The 21,174-nt window shown below is 42.4% G+C and overlaps 1 protein-coding gene across 6 annotated transcripts in view; it reads right to left on the bottom strand.

Annotated features, from left to right (window-relative positions):
* ep300b (E1A binding protein p300 b) overlaps positions 1–21,174 on the bottom strand; it is a 35,504-nt gene that overhangs the window by 5,809 nt on the left and 8,521 nt on the right. The window contains exons 4-29 of one of the 6 annotated variants that reach the window (XM_067570354.1): positions 20,205–20,508; positions 19,608–19,721; positions 19,142–19,384; positions 17,465–17,570; positions 17,185–17,313; positions 16,873–16,990; positions 16,541–16,724; positions 15,811–15,888; positions 15,185–15,270; positions 14,773–14,925; positions 13,731–14,273; positions 13,066–13,314; positions 12,707–12,902; positions 11,455–11,573; positions 9,021–9,260; positions 8,731–8,819; positions 7,600–7,680; positions 6,577–6,633; positions 6,189–6,266; positions 5,615–5,682; positions 4,988–5,138; positions 2,570–2,830; positions 1,908–2,073; positions 1,242–1,409; positions 971–1,132; positions 264–545 (exon numbers count right to left, since the gene is read on the bottom strand). In XM_067570354.1, the coding sequence (XP_067426455.1) occupies positions 264–545; positions 971–1,132; positions 1,242–1,409; positions 1,908–2,073; positions 2,570–2,830; positions 4,988–5,138; positions 5,615–5,682; positions 6,189–6,266; positions 6,577–6,633; positions 7,600–7,680; positions 8,731–8,819; positions 9,021–9,260; positions 11,455–11,573; positions 12,707–12,902; positions 13,066–13,314; positions 13,731–14,273; positions 14,773–14,925; positions 15,185–15,270; positions 15,811–15,888; positions 16,541–16,724; positions 16,873–16,990; positions 17,185–17,313; positions 17,465–17,570; positions 19,142–19,384; positions 19,608–19,721; positions 20,205–20,508 (4,425 nt within the window). Of the gene's footprint in view, positions 1–263; positions 546–970; positions 1,133–1,241; positions 1,410–1,907; positions 2,074–2,569; positions 2,831–4,987; positions 5,139–5,614; positions 5,683–6,188; positions 6,267–6,576; positions 6,634–7,599; positions 7,711–8,730; positions 8,820–9,020; positions 9,261–11,421; positions 11,574–12,706; positions 12,903–13,065; positions 13,315–13,730; positions 14,277–14,772; positions 14,926–15,184; positions 15,271–15,810; positions 15,889–16,540; positions 16,725–16,872; positions 16,991–17,184; positions 17,314–17,464; positions 17,571–19,141; positions 19,385–19,607; positions 19,722–20,204; positions 20,509–21,174 lie in introns of all 6 variants that reach the window. The other 5 variants (XM_067570349.1, XM_067570352.1, XM_067570351.1 and 2 more) reach the window with 5 other exon arrangements.

Genomic DNA, 21,174 nt, shown 5'->3' on the forward strand with positions numbered 1-21,174 from the left:
ACTGAAACATGACTGCGGTTTTTCCATTTACCCCCTCTGAAGAGGATTTTCAAAAGGCTGTTTTTGGTGTGATAAACGCCAGCATGTTTCCTCTCAGTTCAAAATTGATCTAGCTTATTGTGGGCACTCATGGTTTTCACCATCTAATGATGAAAAACATAGTATTTTAAATATTCACAGGGTTGCAGCCTTTTTGCTGTAGTTTCATCCCCAGTAAAATGCAAAGGGAGAAAAGCTCAATTTCAGCAAGTCCTGATTCTCACCTCGCAGACAGTGCAGTGGAAGCGGGTCTCCACGTGATGTTTACACTCGTTACAGGTGTAGACGAAGCGGTCCTGGCTCTGGTTGTGTAGCTCCACCAACATACACATGGAGCTCCACTTGGACCTCCTGAGAGAGCTGAACTCCAGGTGCTTGTCCCTGGCCAAAGTCAGGAAGGCATCGCGGCCGTCCATCAGGTCACAGGCCATCAGGGGGTCCGCGTCAGTGATAGGGGGCAGCGAGTTGGCGGTGGGGCCGGCAATGAGGCGGATGACAAAGAAGACCTGGCAATGAGAGAGGAGAAGATCAGCTGTAAGTTTACTAAACAGTCTGAGAATGTTGTGTGATTCAGGCCCTGCTTGAACAGACAGGCTTTCATAAAATATGGTTTTAGATTAATACAAACATTCATCACCTGTCAACAACACCTAACTTTACCCTCCTTTACAACATCACTACAAGCTACACTTTCTACATACAAGTAGTCATGTGACCCATTGTTAACATAAAAATATAGGTTATAGCAACTTTAATTCACTCTGTTGTCGGTAAAGGTTAAAGAATTTCAAATTTTATGCATTCACAGAGTGGAGTCAATGTCACAACTCCTATGACGTAAGTAACTGTAATGTTCTTAGTATAATTAGTCCATATAATCCAATAAAAAAGAGTGAGCAGCTATTGCTACAATCAAATGAGAGACACATACCTCTTTATGTTTCTCCATGGTGGCGTAGAGTTTCTGGGAAAGGTCATTAGAAACATTGGGCATCCCTGGTTTCTTCTTATTGGCTCGGCTCAAGCTACTCTTGTTCTTGCTTGTCTTTTTATTGTTCTTCTTTTTGGCATTCTTGCTGTCTCCTTTTGTGGCCTGTGAACATTTTAATGTCGACTTCAACACAAAGCGCTGCCATGAAAAACATCAGTGTTTTGTGACAAAACAGTCTCTGCCTGAAAGTAATGACTCTTATTCTACTCACATCTGTGCTCTCATTGGAGGTACTGTTCTCCTCCCTCTTCCGCTCCTCCTCCTCCTGCTCCAGCTCCTTGATGCTCTCCTCCAGTACGTTGGGCCAGAAGTCGCCCTCAAAGTATGGCAGCTCCTTGGCACTGGTCAGACGGTCCTCTGTTGCCTGTTTGAAGATGTCCTGTGGGACAAAGAGGGAGGAAGAGACGAGTGTTCAGTGCTTGTAATGCTATAAATGTCCCTGTTAGCTTTTTCACTGTTGTAGGAAAGACTGGTTCATTCTTGACTTAGGAAACAGCAGTTGAGAAAACAATCTCACCACAAGGTCTATTTAATAGCTGTCTGGGGGCTTTCAATTAAATTATATGATCTTCATCATCAGATAGTTCGTCCAAGTAATTCAACATTTAAAACAATAAAAGTGCCCATTTTTCAGATTTTTTTTCCCCAGTAAAAAAAAGGAAGTTTGAACATCTGTACATGATCGAAAGCTCTAGAACAGCTAGTAAAAAGGATCTTGTGGTGAGATTGTTTTCTCAAAATGTCATCAAAAGTCATACTGCGCAACAGTTTGACAATGTTCAAGACTATGGGTGACTCAATGTTTTGACTGTTTTGCTGTGATAAATGCATTAATTCACATAGTAGGTCTAAAAACTTAACAGAAAACTAGTCTCACCTTATAGTCATGGATAATGCGCTCAGAAACAGCCTTGTCCAGCATCTTCTTGTACCACTCCTGCAGGCGTTTTGGCTTGGGGATCTTCTGGTCCGCTGGGTGACAATGGAAGATGTAATCATCCCCCTCACTGGGTGGGCAGGCCCAGATATGACCCGCTGTAAACCTGAGACAGGGAGACGAGTACAAAAGTAAGAAATACATTAATTTCCTTTTCTTCCATCTGCCTGCTCATTTTCATGCTGTTGAAAATGCTCAGTTGGCGCTTCCATCTATCTCTAACTTATAGTAGGGTAATGGACGGGTCAGCAACAAAACATGTTTTAATCACCTAAAGTATCAGTTTCAGTGTACGCTATATTTAGAATATTTTCACCACTTTATTTTGCTGTCAGACAGCCCTTTCCTTTGGCACTACATTTTCTCAACCAGAGAACTTCCCTATTCCTACGCATGTTGTGCACTGTATTATGCCCCAACAGCACTGCATCGCTTAGCTTCTGTGTCGCTACTTCTGCCTGTTTTGCCAAACTGGGGCAGTGCGGACCATCATCTACTGCAGGTAATACACTGACTGTGTTTAAGTACCTCATACAACCCCACTTCAAAAAAATGCAAATTATCCCTTTAAGATTTTGACATGGTCTGAGTTTTGCTCTTACCCCTGTCTCCTGACATACTCCAGGTAGCCAAGCAGGATCTCATGGTACACAGCAGTCCTGAGGTGTCGTGGTTTGAAGAAGTGCACGCTGTCCAGGTAAGAGATGTACACTCGCCTCTGGTTGGGAGGCGGGCAGTCGGAGCCGTACTCTTGAACATGCATGCCGAAAAAACACACATCTGCTCCATCGATGTCCTCAAACGCAAACAAGGCTTTCATCCTGTATGGGAAAGACTCTGACATCTCTCCGCTGTCCACAAACCTGGAGAAAACAACAAACAGCCAAGGTGAGGAAAACAGCTATTCAAGGCAAATATTGTTTTAACAATCCAAATCTGAATTTGTGTAGCTCATCCCTGTTGTTTCTTCACCATAGTGTTTTCATCTTTTGAACAAGTCTGACAAAGCAACATCACAACCGAGGACGGTTTGCAAGCATGGCTCCTTGCTGTGCAGTGTTTTTAATGTGCGATCTTAGAACCGAGACAATGACAACTTGTTGACAGAGTTGAAGTGTTGAGGCTTTGAAGGAGTGGAATATTTGGTTCGACTGGGTGCCAGATGAGATGCACGTCCGTAACAAGTGGCTGGAATTTGTTAACTAAACAAATTACAAGCCTCCTGCAACAACTAAAAGGATATTTACTGTAAATTCAGCACACACTTCAACCAGGACTTAGTACAAGAACAGGCTGTGCTATTTAGTTTGGGATGTGGTGCTATTTTTGGCATTTAGTGGAAAACACAAGTGAGTTTTCCTCAAATTGATTAAGAACTGGCATTAATACTACAATATTTAACTTTTTTATTAAATAGTCGATTACAACACACAAACTCTACTGTACAGCTGCAGCTATGGCTCTAAAATTCGATATTGGGCTGTTGTAGCGAATCAATTTGATGCATCGGAAGTAAAACTTGTCCCAGTTGCTTCTGTGTGTTTATGCTCCAACCTGTGTTCACAATATTTCACACCCTTCAGTAAACAAACTCTCCATTCAGTTACTTCTTACAGACTTCTTGTTGGGATACATCTGTTACCTGCGCTACTGTGCATCATGGCCAACCAGCTGTTGCCTAGCAACAACAACCTTGTGCATTTGTTTTTGCAGCGGCATGGAGAGGAACTGAGAGAAGCTCTGCCTCGCTTAATCACAGCCATTGATGATACCAGTCCAGTTGGTTGGTGCATCAACACCTGATTATGACTGATTGGGCTGTTTGTAGTGGTCGACTGTAATGGGTTTTTCAATGACCGATGCCGATATTTAGAGAGCAGGGCGGCCGATGGTTAATATATAATGTTGATACCATGTTGTTGTTTATTAATTATTTATTATAAAGTTCTAGTGCACTTAACAACAGCATTTATCAGCAGATAGCAGCATCTCCCTGTTTCTGAGAGCTACCATCAGTAAATAAAATCTGAAGGCAGATCATCAGCTCATTATTTTGAGATAATAGGCCGATGCTGATTATCTAAAAATGCCAGATATCGGCCCGATTAATCAGCCGACCACTAGCTGTTTGCTTCTACTTTTACCAACCTTAAAAAAGGGTTCACTTAATTGCTCCAGAGTTCCCCATTTCAGATTGGGCAGAGGCGAGAGCATGTCGCCTCATGGTTTCTTCCAGGAAAGTGTTTTGCCAAAGTGATAAGCCTTTGTCTCTTTTGGTTTATCTCATCAGAGGAAATATACATTTTCTATACTAAATGGTGACATAAATCCTGGTCTTGATTTTGTGCACTTTCAGCCACACTACTTGCAAACTTGGAACCCATCAGCTATCTGTCTGATGATGATTTAGCCTCTGGGGGCAACGGCCAATATTTTGGGGCTTCCGGTGTAGTGAACGGATATCCAGATAACGGATATCCAGGCCAAGACTTCCTCTTCCGTGCACTGGTCATTGTTAACAGTCCCATTAGCAACTTGAGATAGTCCAGATGACATTTCGGCTAATCTCTATAAAGTGATAAACGCAAATGAATGCAGATCCTTTTTTTAAAAAAAAAAAAAAACTAATAAAAAGCAAAATCATCGTCAGAGGGTAGCCAACGGGTTCCAAGATGCGTTTCAGCCAATGCGTTCTGCCTCACACAGACCGTTTACCTGCATGCAACCAAAGCCCACTCAGATGTGATTGGTCAATACTACTCAGACTACAAAAGGAAACCAGAACGTTCCGGTTCCAAAATCTTCCTGTTGTCTGCAGATTCTGCATTCATATGCAGAATCTGTTTATAGAGATTACACTACTTGCAACATTGTTTGCTATTATATTCAAGATTTTGCTGCATTAAAAAGCACGATTGTGACAAATACTGAACAGTATGCCATTATTCTAAATATGTTCAATGCTGCTTCCCATATCACAAACACAGAACCCTCAGTAGCAGTACAATTCAGCCTCCTACCTGGACTTCATGCCCGGCTTGACCTCAACCACCTTGTCCGAGACATGGACCACACGGATGGTGACGTCGCCACATTCAGGGTGGCTCTGCCGCTTGAGGTAGTCGTTCACTCGTGTCTCCAAAAAGTTCCCCAGCTTGGTCTGAGGAAGTCCTGCAAAAGACAAGACAACAGATGAACCAAGAGGTGGAATACAGAGCTCACTTAATGTATAACTACAACCATTTTAACAATTTTTTAAAATTTTCTTTGACAATTTTAGATTTTAAGCATGCAGCCCATAAACAGAGATCCACACAACAAATGCAGCTGTTAGAAGTTTAATACACCACTCATTGCATCTATCAATCTCGCTCAAACATTAATCTTGATTTTCATCATTTTATTCCCAAATAAAGCATTTAAATTATTGGGGAGTGGACTGAGTGGAGTAAGTAAAGGAAATGTAATTACGGGCATAATGATACAGTGAAATATAGATAAATAATATTACTATGCTACTATAGTTTGAGTTTTCACAAATGTTGGTATTAAAGATAGAAAGAGATTAAAACATGGGCTGAAAAGGGATGAAATGTTTGAATTAGGCAAAGGAGACAAAGTCATAAACACAGACTTATTCCACTTACTTTTGGCTGCGTATTTGTTCTCTTTCCGTGTCTTATTGGCCTTTTTGAGGCAGTTGTCACATACAAAGCTGTGGTTAGGGAGGAAACAAATAGTAAATGGTTACATTTGCAGGTTACCATCCAGCCTGTCACAATAAGCACCAGTGACAGTGATTGAGTAGCTTTAATCAAGAGATGACTTGCTTTTCAAGTCAGTCTTCCTTTCTTTAAACAACTATAATGACTCAATAATTAAAAGATGTAAGCAAATGTAAACAGACCACACAAGAAGGGAGATCTAACTTTGAGGAATGAGAGACTCTCAGTCGACACTCGAGTTACAGGACTTTTGTGTTTGTGTTGCCGCCATCCTGGCAGACATTTTCAGTCCAGATGTAATGATCGAGACTACTACGTATTGTCAAATAGACAGCTACATGCAAACATATGTGTACCAGGACTTAACACTTCCACTTTTCCAGCATATTTATTGATGTTTTGGATTATTCTAAAGCTTTTTAAAGAACACAGAGGGCCAAATTTATTTTCCAGACCCAGTAACATGTACAGAGTGTGTGTAAGATAGCTGGCTCACCCTGATGGCCATATGGTGTCATTATGCAGGACACAGATCTGGTGCATTTTACGACCGCAGTCAGTACATTCCACAAGCCTGAGCGGAGACAGAGCGAGAAGACAAAAGACAGACACACAGTTAATAAAGCAACGTGTCACGCATCATTGAAATACCCTGCTCGTTCCTCTACGGGAGCCACAAACTTGCTAATCAGATGTCTATCATTCAGAAATGATAATTACTTTATCATATTATTTATCTTTAAGTAATGCAAGTGTATAAAAAAAATCCAAAATATTCAAAATTATTATGCAATCTAAACAAAATACATGAAATCATAATTCTTTCAGCATCACAAAGATGGTATGATATAATGTTAAGGTAATGAGTTAAGAGGGGGACATACAACTCGGGGTCGAGTGTGTCATTCTTCTTCCGTTGGAACTGTTCTTTGTTGATGGACCTGCAGGAAAGATCAGAAAACAAACCACTGTAACTGACAAACACTGTCTTCTTCCTGCTGATTATATTTGTCCAATATGGAAACACAACAAGGTCATCTTCTGTAGACTGCAGAATTTGTACAGCAGCATCTATTCCAAGTTCAGAAAATGCTAAATGTGTCCACTAGTTAAATATCAATCAATACGTATTGTTATATTGATGGTTAAGAGTTATAAACTCATGTCAGAGTAGGTTATAAACATAACATGGTTACTGGAAGATGGTGACGTGAAATCACCAAAAATGAATTTCTCTCTCACATTTCAATCCTAAAAAGGAGAAATCAAGAGTTTTGAACAACTATTTAAAACATGACCTTTAACCTATTAAACTTCACTGACTCGCTAGCGGGTCAATCACTGCAAACTGCTGCTGTGCAGCCAAACACTGTTCAATTCTACAGAACTTTTTTTTTTTATAAATCTAGCAGAGATCATAAAGTTTCCAAACATGCCAAATATGTCAGGCTGAATTATGGGAAAATGTATATAAAATGGTCTAGAGGACATGTAAAATATTTCCATTTGATAGAATGGTGCAGCTATAAAAAACACATGAATAGGGTTTGAATATTTCAAAGTTTAAATACTAAATAGCTTTAATGATGAGCTGAAAAAGGCTGATATAGAATATATACAGTATATGACACTGTGGAATAAGATCATTTTTCTACCCTTAAAGTTACTTTAGGGCAAATTACACAGGAACACTGTTGAAGTTCATGCTCATCTGATCTCATTTTCAACCAGAACCTTTTGGGTTTAGATACCAAAAAAATGAAGAGTTTATAATAGAACCCTGTCAGCTTGTACATTAGGTCTTTAATGCCGCTAATTAATCTCCACTGAGATATAATCTTACAACTCAAAGCTCACAGAACATCTGGAGAAGCATAACTAGAGAAACTAAGTATGATGGTACTCACGTCTGAGGCTGGGAGGGGTCGTCTCCCAGGGAAACACTCTCGCCCTGGATTTCGTTGAAACACTTCTCACAGAAGTGGTACCTGTCAGCAAGAAGCCCATATTTTGGTGAACTACACCGTTCGCCATCAGCACAGCCAATCACAGAGAGGGCACGAAGAAGCAGCCGCCAATCAGGGCAGGGCAGGACAGGCCAGGGGGCGGACACACAGGAGGAGGCAGAGGGCAAGGTAGGTCGTCGCCAGGAGGTAGCAGCCAATCGTGATGCAGGGTTTTTGTATGGGCGGGTGTTTTGATTTTGCGTGTAAATTTCGGAGTGGATGATTGGTCACACCAAAGCAGGCCAATGCAGACATCACAAGCGTTAAAAAAGGAGGGAGAGAAGGGGAAAAGGGAAGGGGGGGAGGGAGATGGGGGAGGGAGGTCAAAATGAATATTAAAAAAGCGTGAAATAAATAGTTACAGGTCAGACGAGGACAATGGAGGGACAGAGAGGGAGAGGGGGGGGGGACATGGAGGACGGAGGGACAGACAGAATGTGAACAACAACCAACAGAGGACAGAGAGCCAAGGCAAAGCAAAGATTAGCGTCAGACGTCCAGTGGTAAACAACAACAACATTACAGCAACATGAGAGACCACTAGGAGCTGTGGAGGAGGAAGGGGGGGCGAGGATACGTCTCCAAGGGTGGATGAGGAAAAAATAAATAAATAAATGGTAAAGCAACAAAGACCCATCATCCTTTCAGTTCATTTATAAAGTGGGAGCCGTTCTTCTAGTGGTGAGAATGGACACCCCTCCCCCCCCTCTATTTATGCAAGTAAATATCAGACATGCTGTCATGTGTTGTGCATGTAAAATTACTCAGTGGGTAAACAACGGTGCAACTAATAAAGAATAACTGCTGAAGAAGACAGGAGCCCACTTTATAAATGAAAACGTAATGGAAATTAAAACGTGAACTATGGAGATGGAGATGGTGCCAGGGGTAACCATTTGAAGCCAAATTAAAACTCATCTGTGATTGCACTGATTGGTTGATAATATGTTGTAGGAAATATAATCAATGTGCAAAATACAACAAGACATATGTGTGCGTGCGCTCGTGTTCCAATGTGTCGACAGCCCTTACCTGTTCTGGTAGCTAAAATAAGCAGCGTCACGTTGGATGGTGCATAATTGTTTTCCATAGCAGCATAGAGTTTGGGGGGAAAACTCAAACTGGAATGATAAGACAGACAAGAGGAACAAGTTAGCAGACCTGTTATCTGAAGAAAACTGGAAACAAACTCAATAAATTACACCTATGAAAATAAAATTAATTGCTCAAAACACACCTCGATGGTTGTATGACTTCCATGACAGAATTTAACCCTTATCTTTCCTCTTAAAACAGAACACGGATCATAAAATACTTCTCACCTTTCTCCCACAACAGTATCCCAGGCCCTGCATGACGGGATCGATCTCCGACTCAAACACCTCAGCCAGCTTGGAGCAGTACTTGTAGACTCGGGATGTCTTGCGGTTGTACAGCCAGGCGTTGTTGAACATCAGCCAGATGTCCTCGACGTACTGCCACGGCTCTTGGTACTGTCCCGTGTCCAGCTTCCGCTTGATGGTCGACAGGTCCATGGGGTTCTTCACGATGTCGAAGTAGTCCTGGTTTTGGAAGGGGCGCCATTCGAGGTAAAGTTCAGGAGTTGAGGAAGATCAGAGGGGGGGAGGGTGAGAAGAAAGAGCAGCGAGATGGTGGGAAGGTTTGGTCGCCCGGGGGACCAAGACGAGAGAGATGGGGAAGAAGAGAACCATCATCATCATCATCATCAGGCATCGCAGTCGACCAGGTGGGACCAGAGTAGGGAGAGAAGAGGGTGCAGGGGGACAATGTTGTTGAGCGCTGCAGAGAAGAAGGTTCGCGTGCAAACAGAGAGACATGACAACTTCTGCCCTCCAGCTCTCCGCTTTGCACCCTACCCTATTTAAATTCAAGTCCTTGTCTGTACCGCCAACAGGGACCAGCTGACCGCCACAAGTCTGCCTGGTCCTCTGCTGCGCAATAAGAGATCTAAAAATTAGCTACAGATGAGATTTCATTTGACATATCCTATTGCAACTGAAGCCCAGCCTTGTGATCTGAGATCATTATGTATCAATATGTCTTAAAAAAGTGATAACACTGTCCAACAGCTGGGGGAATAGTTCTCTGCTGAGGCCTGAAAGCTCACAAAGCTTTCAGGCCTGCGAGGTGATCAGGGTGCAAAACCAAGAAGAACAGAGCAGTGGCAACAGCAACAGGCAGACAGAGATTTACTGTTCTGAGTAACATAGTGGTTGGCATTAACAGCGCCAGCAGCATGAGTGGCAATACGGTGGCAGAGTTAAAGCCAACAGTGCTGAGGTGAGGCAAATGTAAGAGGGACACATGTCTCCAAGCTGTTATTCTGTTCCTGTCGTCTGCCATCCGCGTCTTCTCAAACTAAAATAACACGTGAGAAAGCAGCGGAGAAGAGGGCGAGAAACAGAAAGGCCTTTTGGAGATTCTAACAAAAAAAAGAGGCGTGAGTTTCAAAGAGCAAGGTCCATCTCAGTGTCACCATGGCAACAAGAGTTAGGAAACAGAACCTCATCCCTGAATGGATCCACTCACATGAACAAACAAGTGATGCATGTTACCAGTTTCAACCTACAGAGCCAAATTAATACCACGACAATGAAGTGTTTAGAAAAATAACTGCATATTTATCTAAAAAAGAAAAATAAGTTGCATCACTTGACTGTGGAGGTTTCTGAAGGAGAGGTGAGCCGATAGCCAGGTGCTCGCTCAACACTGCTCTAAAAATGTTTTAAATTGAATATATCATGAGGCAGTGGGGGGACTGACGCTGTGTCTAAGCTTTGTTTGTGCCATCTATTATCAATAAAATGACTTTTTGTGCCTGAATATAAGTGCGCACAGAATTAAGACCATACTGAATCTCAGGTACTCATTTCTACTTCATTTGAATGCAATGAGGGTAAAGGTATTGTCCCACCTCTACACACTTCCCACCTGAACACCAACACACTACTACTGGTGAGGAACTGAACTAGAAAGCTAGCAATGGAACACTAGGATGAAAACTACACAAATGATAATTCAAATTAAAACCTAAAAAAATGGATTTAAAAAGGCAAAAGTCAAACAAATTAAAGTGATAAATGAAAGCAATTGGCTCATGAACTGTTGTTGGAGCTTAAAGCAAATTATTTGGTGTGCTATGAAAGACAACCGGCCTTTTATTAATTACGCCTGATGCTCTGATGGATGTCTGGGTCATGTAATATTGTGTAATATTTTAGGTTATCAGATTCAATTGAAGCTAAGAGCTGTCAGCACTAAAACTTTAATTTCAGTTGTCAAAATCGGTATCACTCAGCCAAACTGTTGTTGTTTTATCATTTACCTTGTGTCCTTAACTGCCCTTCACTAAAAGTCTATTAAAGGCAAATGTTCATAAGAGTCATTGCTTTGATTTACAAATGACAAGAAGTTTCAGAAAAGAGACCACAAATTGATACACACACACACGCGCACACACACAAACAAACACACACACACACTTCCAAATCTCATTTTCTTAACTTCTGACATGCAATGGGAGAAAAATCAACTAAGAGTTTGAGGAAACTGGAAGCAGATATATAAAACAAATTTTGAAAATATGACAGCTATGACAAAGGAGAAAAAATATTAAAGATGGAAAAAAGGAAAACAAACAAATTAAAAAAGCTACGTTTTCAGAGGAGTTGAAGCAAAATGGCAGCCAGTGCAGTCCCTTACCAGGTTAGTTTTGTTACTAGTTCGAATACGTACGGGTATTCCCAGTAACTGGGGGTCCACCGGCTGACGGAAAGGAAGGGACTCAGGGTCCTGCCGGTACAAAGATTCCAGGGTGGGCATCAGAGCCTGACGCAGCTCCTCCGGCTTAAAGACTGGAAAGAAAAGAAAAACAAAGAAGATTGAGCAAAAAAAAAAAACCTGAATAAAAGGTGAGTTTGAAAATACAAATGCGGGAGTGACCTGGTAGCCGAATGGTTACTGCGCATGCCACATAACTACAACGTCCCTGGTTTGACTGTTGCATGTCATACCCATCTCTCTCTCCCCTTTTTTCCTGTCTGCCTCTTCACTGCCCACAACCCAATTAAAAACTATTAATATGACAATTATTTGGACTCATGACAACAGTAGGTGAGTAGTAATGAGTTGCATTTGGTCTGTTACATGTTACACTGCTTCACTTTGACTTAATTTGTTATTTCTAATCAACATTGTATTCAGTGCGTTCTGCTCTTAATGTCTTAAACTTCAAAGAGGCTGCTGATCTGCTGATCTGCTGATCTCAGGTCTTCTGTGGCTCTTTGCTGTCAGCGGGAGATTCATACAAGACAAACCATCCCTGTCTTCTCTCCTTTTTTCTCTGTCTGCTTTCAAACAGCTCTATCTGCTCATGCTGACAGAGCACAGCTCAAGCACCCGTTGTGAATACTGGTCTGAGGTCAGTGCATCAGAGCATTGAGCCGGCACTGAGCTGACAGGGAGTAGCAGAGGTTCTTTGTTAACTGTGTTTAAATATATCAAAATGTTCTCTCTCATGATGTAAATATCAGCCATACTGCCAATGGTGTGCATCTGTGTGACGGTATTTAACATCTAATTAGGCATATGAGAGAGAAAAATATAGAACAAATTATGCAAAGGAAAAATGAAGGAAAAGTGTAGAAGTAATCAAGTCTGTATTCAATAGATCAGTCAGTCATCATTATTAAATGTCACGCCATTATCTCCTAAAAACAGCTCAATGAGTCATTAGACATTTGCTTTACTCTTGGTCTCATATTCTGATATGAACAAAACCTTGATGTGGCATTTATTAGTTTCATATTTGAGCAGGTATTAAATATTTATGGCTGAATTTGTTGAGTGTGTCTATATTATTATTAATACTCTAATCACCTCTGCTGACAACTGAATATTCAAATACACTCGTTCACATTATCTTAACATGCAGATAAAGATTTGTGTTGAATCAATGACGGAGTGAAGATAAGACGGCCAGACTTACTTTTCTTCTTGCTCTGAGCGCTGGCTGGGGAGCTGTTGTTGGCCGTTGACCCTGACCCCTCCTCTTCCTCTTTGGGCTCTTTCTTCACCTCTGGCTTCTTGTCTTCACTTGTTGCTACCGACGCTGACACTGAGGATGAAGATGTATCCATGGGCTCGCCTTTACACCCATCTCCTGATGGCTTCTCTTTCTTTACCTGTGGGGAAAATTCAACCGTTAGTATAATTATTTCTTTCTCAAAGTGATAACTTATTAAACTGAAATTCAGATAAGATTTGATTTAGATGAACATTTTAAAACTTTTCCAGGATTTTCAGACACCCAGATCAGAGTCAATAAGCTTATGTGGACAATCTTACCTCTGGTTTCTCCTCTGTCTTCACATCAGGCTGACCCTTGCCCATCTTCCCCAAACCCTTGCCCTCTCCTTGGGCTTCAGCCCCATCCTCCTCCTCATCCTCCTGCTTCTTCACCTCCATTTTGACATCTTCCTGGCTGGGAGCAGGGCCATCCGCCGGGGCGAGCTGGGAGCTGGGATTGGTACTGCTGCTGACTGAGGCTGGAGAGGATACCTGGCCATCTACTGACAAAGAAGGCTTCGGAGATATCTGAGGTGAAAGGAGAGAGATGGGTTGAGGTTTAGAAATGTCAAGCTAGAATCAATAAAAAGGACACGCCCCTTTTGTAATCAAAGTCAAGGAGTATTTGACGATTGAATGTTGATACTTTGATACTTTTGAAGGACAAATTTACTTTTCAATAAAAGTTAAGTCTCTAGACCATCTGTACTTTTGCTTAAACTAAACTTCTTGGCCTTTAAAAACCTACAACCTTTCCATAATGTCTTAGTAGATCAAGGAGGAGAGAATAAGAGCCTCAACAATCAGTTTCAGGTTGGTTTTTTTGGTTTGTCTTTTGAGAAATAACTAGAGAAAGATTGAGAAAGAGAAAGAAAGAGCATATTAGGTGAGTCTGGGTTGGGGGAAGAGCGGGAAAAGTAGTGAAAGCAGGGTGATCTACTCACTGGGGTCTGCGGCAGCTGCAATGGCACATGAGCATTCTGGGTAGGCACCGAAGAAGCCTGACCTGCTTGGGGGCCTGAGGAAGCCACACCCCCAAGAGTCTGCTGTGAAAGCTGATTGGCTTTCTCAGAGTTCCCTGCCTGCCCCGATGGCGGCTGCTGCTGCTGCTGCTGCAAAGCTTGTTGTTGTTGCTGTTGCTGCTGCTGCTGCTGCTGCTGTTGTTGTTGCTGTGGAGGGGGCAGCTGGGGTGTGCTGGGCGTCTGTGGCTGTGGGGTCTGAGAACCATGTAACGTGGGTGGTGTTTGATGGGGTTGAGGCGTTAAGCTGCGTGCTGGTGAGGGGGAGTTTGTTCGGATGGGGGGGCAGTGAGGAAAGGTGTTGGGCTGGGTTGAGGTGGAGGATGGAGGCAGGTTGGGTAGAGGCCCAGCACCACTGACACTACCAGGCCCCATGGAGCCTGCAGAGGCTCCAGAGCCTGGAGCAGAAGAGGCAGACTGTGCTGAAGGGCTGCTGGCTGGGAGGGAAGGCGGCGTTGACATCTGGTTCTGCTACAGAGGACAGGACACAGAGGTCAGAGCAAGAAGCAAGACAGCTCTTTTTAACTAGAACAGAAATCATTTTTATAGATAACAGAAAAATCCCACTGAATATGGGAGAAACAATAAAGAACAAAAAAATGGTTTTGATTAATTATAGAGAAAGGTTTTACCAAGTAAACCATATAAAGTTAATTAAATAGATAAGGAAGGCTGCCAAAAAGCACAAATGATCTGTCTTAAAACTTGTAGATAGAGCCAATAAGAACTGTGATCCATCTCTCACAGCGGTCATGAATTATGTGCCTAAAGACAGCTCAGTTAATTATACAGTACTCAACACTATTCATCAACTCTACCAAAGCAGCTCTCAGAGTCGATGCCTCAGTTAATCCCCATTTACTTTTACACATTCAGCCAGTTTCCACATCCAACTGACAGTGTGTTTGCAGACGAACTCATCTTCACATTAGAAAGTACAACTGTAACTCTGTCACTTAATCCTTACCGGTGGCACAGCAGTCTGTGCTCCCGGCTGGTTCATGCCAACAGGACCAGAACCAAGCCCAGGACTGGACCCAGGAAACTGGCCTGGAGGGAGGTACTGGTTCTGTAACTGTGTGGCATTGGGCTGACCCATCCTTGTTGCTCCCATACCCATCTGGAAACAAGACAACAAGGGAGATGTGACGTTTTGGATAAATAAAGGATAATTTCAGCCAACAGTCATATAAAGATGTTTAAAAAAAAAAAAGTATGGTCATATTTTCTGTTGCATGACAATCAAATCATTTGTTATGCAAATGAGAACTTACATACAATAAACGTGTTTTTTCTGTTTCTTTGCCTTTTCTGTTTTCAGTTTATTCTTATACCCAAAAGTAATTTGTGATGGAGATGGTAAATGCAGTGATGCCAACCTGGTTCATTGAAGCATTGATAGGAAGAGGAGGTGTCGACCTTTGATTCATCGACTGCATCCCCATCTGACCAAACTGGTTCATTCCTAGAAGTGAAGGAGGACAGAAATGTGAGCTGTACAACAAATAATACAAACACCAATGGTGTTTCACACTAGGGCTGTCACTCTTTATTCTAAATTCAAACTACCATTTGAACATGGGAAGGAATATTTGATTGGCAATTAGGCTGAGGCTGAGGCTTCAACTCCAGATGTGGGTCAGTCTGACCCATCGCATGCCCTGATGCTCTGTCAGTAAAACTTCACTACACTACTGTTCTCTTTGCAAACACAAAATGGAGAAAACCAGCAAGAACAGATCTCCTGAACATATAATCATAACACCAAACCATCTAAGAAGTGTGGAAGCATTTTGGATTTGACACCATATTCTATTGATTATTTTAAAATGTATTAACATGTACACTACTCACGTGACATTTCATACACATTACCTGTACTTCAGCATGAAGTTTTTTTATATTATTTCGTCATTTGGACCACCCATCGTAAATAAGTTTCTTAAAGTCTGGCCACTCAATGTGTATTTGTAATAATGTCATTTACACTTCATTGGAGACTTACCTGCTGGGTTCTGCATTCTGTTGACCATCTGATTTGGTCCAGTCGGTCGGACCATGGACGGATCGGCGTGAGGACCATCTGACAGAGTGATAAGAGTTACAGAAATCACAGATCTTGTCTTCAGGATCACTGAATACGAGTAAAACCATAGATGACTACAAGATGTTTAATAGGTGAGAAAAACAGTACAGTGAGACAAACAGACTTCATCATATATATGACTTTTTTCCCATTTCAACACTACACATTTTTCATGACCGATTTCATTAGAAGATGTAACATTTTGATCAATGTATAATCAATCAATCAATATAGATGCGTGCCAGAACACATTAACATGACTGACTGAGCAGTCAAATTGCTTTTCTTTTAAGTGTGTGCCTGCATCCATGTGTGTCTATGCACACATGCTTTTTTACACTAAACCAAACAAAGCCAGCATAATGCTGCCCCCATGTGTGATTTTAGATAACATGCTGGCATGTTAACATGTGTAAAACAACAGCATTAGTGTCTAGTGTGTGTTGTCCCGCCATGTCGATCTGGCAATGTGACTACCTCCGCTGCCGGCTTAATAGTGGAACAACAATGTGCCCCCCATTCCGTGTTCATACCTTTTATACAGAACGGCGAGGCGGAATAACAGTGCAACATTCCTACCTTGAACAGGCTGTGTAAAAGAGCCTACAGAGAGGTGTGTGACAGAGGTGAAAACAGTATGTTTACTTACTTGGGGGTTGCCCAGGGGCCATGGGTGGCTGTCCCATGCTGGGAGGCACCTGTGGGAGGCCTGAGGAGGCCATGCTAGGCTGGCCAGGCATCATGCCCTGCTTCTGGAGCCGTGTCCTCCTCTTTTCCTCCAGCTCCTTTTGGATCTTATAGATCTTCTCAGCCAGTAGGTGGTAGTACTCCGCCTGGAGGGGATACAGCATGAGGAGGAGAGAATGTTACAGGACACATCCCAATGATGCATGACATAAATAAATATATTTCCTCATTTCTCAACCAATAACTGATGGTCATGCTACAATACTTAAAACTCTACCAGTGTTGGTTTCTTACCCTACTGTTGGCTGATTCGTACATGTCTCCCTCTACTTTTCGAGCGTAAGCCACCAGATTTTCCATCCGCCGGTCCTTCAGTGCAGCTGGGTCGGGAGTAGGGAAGATGGCCTGCACACTGCTCTCACGCAAACACACAAAGGACACACTCAGCTTTGTCTCAGACCACATTTTTTTCAGAGAACAATTAAATTGACATGAAGAGCTGAAAAGTATGCTGGAAATGATCAGATATTAAAATGAGTTAATTTCATTAGCTCCTGCCCATAGTGAGATTTTTTTGGGAGCACTTGCAAGACTCAGCAGACTCACAGCTTGTGAACAAGGTGGTTGCGGAGGTCTTGCGTGATGTCTTCATGCCAAGACTTCCTCATGCCTGCAGCAGAAGGAGGAGTGGCAGTAGGCATGGAGCCCAGGTTCCCCACGCCATCATTCATCAAACTGGGGTAAACAACAGGCAAGAAGGGGACAGGAGGAGTAAGATTTGAGCCAATACAGAGCTAATTTTGAGAATTTTGTTAAAGTCGGTTAAGTGACAGCAGCCTGACTTCAGAAAAGGTAAATAGTTGTGACCAATGAAATGCAGTCCTACCTCTGTGCATTCATGTTGTTGTGCAACATGGCATCTGGCAGTAGGGTGGACTGCTGGTTGGGGGACTGCACCCCCACTCCACCATTCACTCCCATAGAGTTTCCTCCTGGAAAGAAATAGTTATCAGTTATTAATAGAGTTTGAAGGAATCACTGGTATCTTGTATTGCTATAAGATGCAACGTTTTAAAGCCAAAGAACAACAATGAATCAACGTTAGCTTGGGATTTTCTTTCTTAGCAGTGTTGGAAAGTCCCATAAACAACATTATACACTAATGTGACAGTGAATCTATCCACTTGCTATCTAAATCACCGGTGTGACAAAGTCAACATATACAAACACCTGTTATTATGTTTCTTAAAGGTAAAGTCTGGACAAAGATTGTTGACATTTGAATACCCAAATAAATACATCCCTCCCTTCAGAAGCTCCACCCACCGATTCATGTACATGCATTGCCAAGACAAAGACCAAAAGAGAAATATGGCAGAATTCAGAGCGATGTGTCAGCTGTAGAGTCACTTCTGTTTCTCTCACACACACACACACACACACACACACACACACACACACACACACACAAAATCACAAGCGGACAAAAAACCAAAATCGTAATATAACAGTCCATCCACACTCTCCGCCTCTCTGCAGCCTTCCCACTTCCCACTTCTCACTCGACCCGCGTTCAGCGTCTCCGTCCACAGAAGCAGCCGTCTGTCAGCTGCAGCTCCTGGGGAGCTGAGAGGACAGCGGCTGGACAAACTGCCTTCACCAGGCTGACTGACAGCTGAAATTTACTAAACCAAAATAGTTTGCATGTCGACTCCACGGGAAGAAATCGACAATGTTTGTATTTATTGATTCACTGATGCGGTTAATAAGTTAAAAACACATATACAGCAGGATATTTGTGTGATTTCAACAGCTGCCTGCTCAGATTACGCTTCACTAAACACAACAGAAATAGACTCTTAGTGTAAAAAAAATGCGGGGGGGGTCTCTGTGAGACTGTCTGAGATTCAATGTGGATTGATACATTTAATAAAATGGAAGCGTATCTGTTCCATGAGAAAACACTGTCTTTGTGAATTGGCCAGAGCCTCTCTCTCTCTCTCCAATTCACCAGCCCTCCCCCACCATTCAACAGGAGCTGGAGATGGGAGACTGTCGTGTCCTCACACTTCCCCCTGTCCTGTGCTCGAGCATGAATGTCCCCTGCTGATATGTTTGTTTCCCTTCACAGAGACAGTGCTGTGTATGAACACCATTTTTTTTTCAGCGCACACACACAACAGACAGCAAGCAGACTGTGAGGAGATATTCACAGATTTTGACAAAAAGCGTATTGAACGATCTTTCTTCAGAATCACTGACTCTACCTTTAAGTTCCACACATACATCACAGGATTACACCTAAGCCAGCTACATTTGTTGATGAAAACCGTGTCAAAATGCTTCCTCACATCACTTCTCAGCTGGTTTGGTATCATGATTATTTTAGGAACATGGCCGGCTTAAGTAGACTTATAAACTGAAGATTTTTTATTTAATTTCAAAGCACATGATTACATGATTAGTGAATGTTTAATTTTTTCCATGTTTTAATTTCAACTAAAAATTTTTAACCCTTGTATGTCACCACATAATTTGTGATATACATTAGGGAAAAACTAACCCATGGTGTTCAGAGTCCTCATCCCAGGCTGTCCCTGCAGGCCCTGGTTTGGCATGTTGGCCTGTGGTGGCTGCTGTGGAATCTGGTTTCCCTGGTAAGTGAGGCCGAGGGCAGCGTAGGCCCTCTCTATGGAGCTGGGGTCAATCTGGTTGGGAGGGTTCAGGTTTGCCGTATTGGACTGTCCACCTGGTACCCCTGAACCTAAAGAGTTCACCAAACCCACCCCTGCACTGTTGACAAGAGCTGTGGTGAGGGGAAGAACAAAAGAAGGGGGAGAGATGATTGATGGGAGAAGGAGAGGGTGAGAGGTAACAAAGGATGAGCATCTGTACATTCATGCCTTTTGTCATGAACTTTACTGTTTAGTTACAAGATTCTGAATTGTTGTGAACCATTGTGGTAGATTATGTATAATAACTCAATGATCAGAGCCACAAGCATTTAGACTTCTCCAAGAATCACTTACATTGCTGGTTCCTCTTGTCTCCAGCATTTTTCAATGGCAGGCATACAGGACAGTCGTGTCGCGTGCAATTCTTCCAATGAGAGATGATCTGTCTGGATGAGGCACAGTGCGCCACTGTGGGAGAAGAGACAGAGATGGAGAAAAGTTTGAGAAAAAAAACCAAAACACAAACGAAATAGTGAGACAATGGAGAGAAAGGGAAGACAAGTGAAATGAGAAATTGTGACAGAGTGAAGGAGGGAGAAGAATGATGAGACAAGAAAGGAAAACATGAGAGTCAGAAGGAAGAGAGAGAAGCCAGAGACTAAGAAAGTTATTGTATGAGTCATTCAGTACCATAAAACTACGTCCAGATGGAGACTCAATGAGAGAAGCTAGAGGAAAAATTACAGTAGGACAGCCAGCTACAGAGAGTAACTCATTCTGATATAACAAAAAATGGGAGGCAAACCAAGAAGGATATAAACAACATACAAGAACAAGGGAAAAAAAGAAAAACTGAATTGCTGCAGATGCATTGCAACTTTAAACACTGCCTAGTGTTGATATAAACCACACGCCATAAAACTAGCAATCAGCATAATTCAACAGACTCACCCTGGCAGGACTTGCCAGCCTGGCAATGAGTCATGTGGTTGAGCACGTTCTTCATGGTGCGGCAGTGGGGCAGGTTGCACTGCCGCACTTCCCCGTTGGCCTGCTCCCTCCGCTGGCACTTGTGCGCGTGGAGCAGGAGGACTAGCTGCTGTTGAATCAGCTTCCGCTTCTCGGGGTCTGCCGTAGGGGGCGCTGTGCCGGGACCAGCCCCTACGGCACTTAGCCCAACCTGAGCCCCCCCTACTGCTGCCGCTCCGCCTACTGATACACCGCCAACGGCTGCGGGCTGCTGCTGCTGAGGGGCCTAATGACAAAAGGGAGAGAAAAGGCATAGACGAGGGTTAGAAAGAAATAATACAGGTACATTTAAGTATCCAAACATTCGTTAGATATCAATGATGTATTTACTGTTGAGAAAACATATAAAAGGTTCTCACTGAGGCAAGCTTTTCGTCTAATACATTAAAATATTTGAGAGTTAAAAATAATTCAACAATCGAACACACTACAACGATCTGTAAAGAAAGAAGCCAGAAGTCTAATTCAGAAGTTTGCTTCCAGCAATTCTGTAATTAAAAACAGAAAAACCACCTAAAGTATGAATGAGCCCGTTCTCTGTTGAAAAAAAGATAAAGCCTGCGTTTAATTACGGCCAAATAGCGATAAACATAAATAACACAAGCCTGTAATGCAACAGTGCCGTGCTGACTACTGATCACTTCTATAGGCTGACTGGTGCCTGATTGATCAATTCTTCCTGATGTCCAATAATCACTGGCATTTGAGATATTGTGTTTAAGTGTGAGGGACACCACAACAAAAACCATTTATACCACAATAGTTTAACCTGACCATGCAGTTCTGGAGCATTTGATTCATCTTAAGCTTCACTTTAAAAAAGGTGATATTTTTTCTGGAGCTAGGTTACTGTAATAATGATTCAAACTAGTTCTTCACCAAATTCCCCTTC

Source organism: Thunnus thynnus, chromosome 17 (assembly GCF_963924715.1).
Source record: "Thunnus thynnus chromosome 17, fThuThy2.1, whole genome shotgun sequence".
NCBI lineage: Eukaryota > Metazoa > Chordata > Actinopteri > Scombriformes > Scombridae > Thunnus > Thunnus thynnus.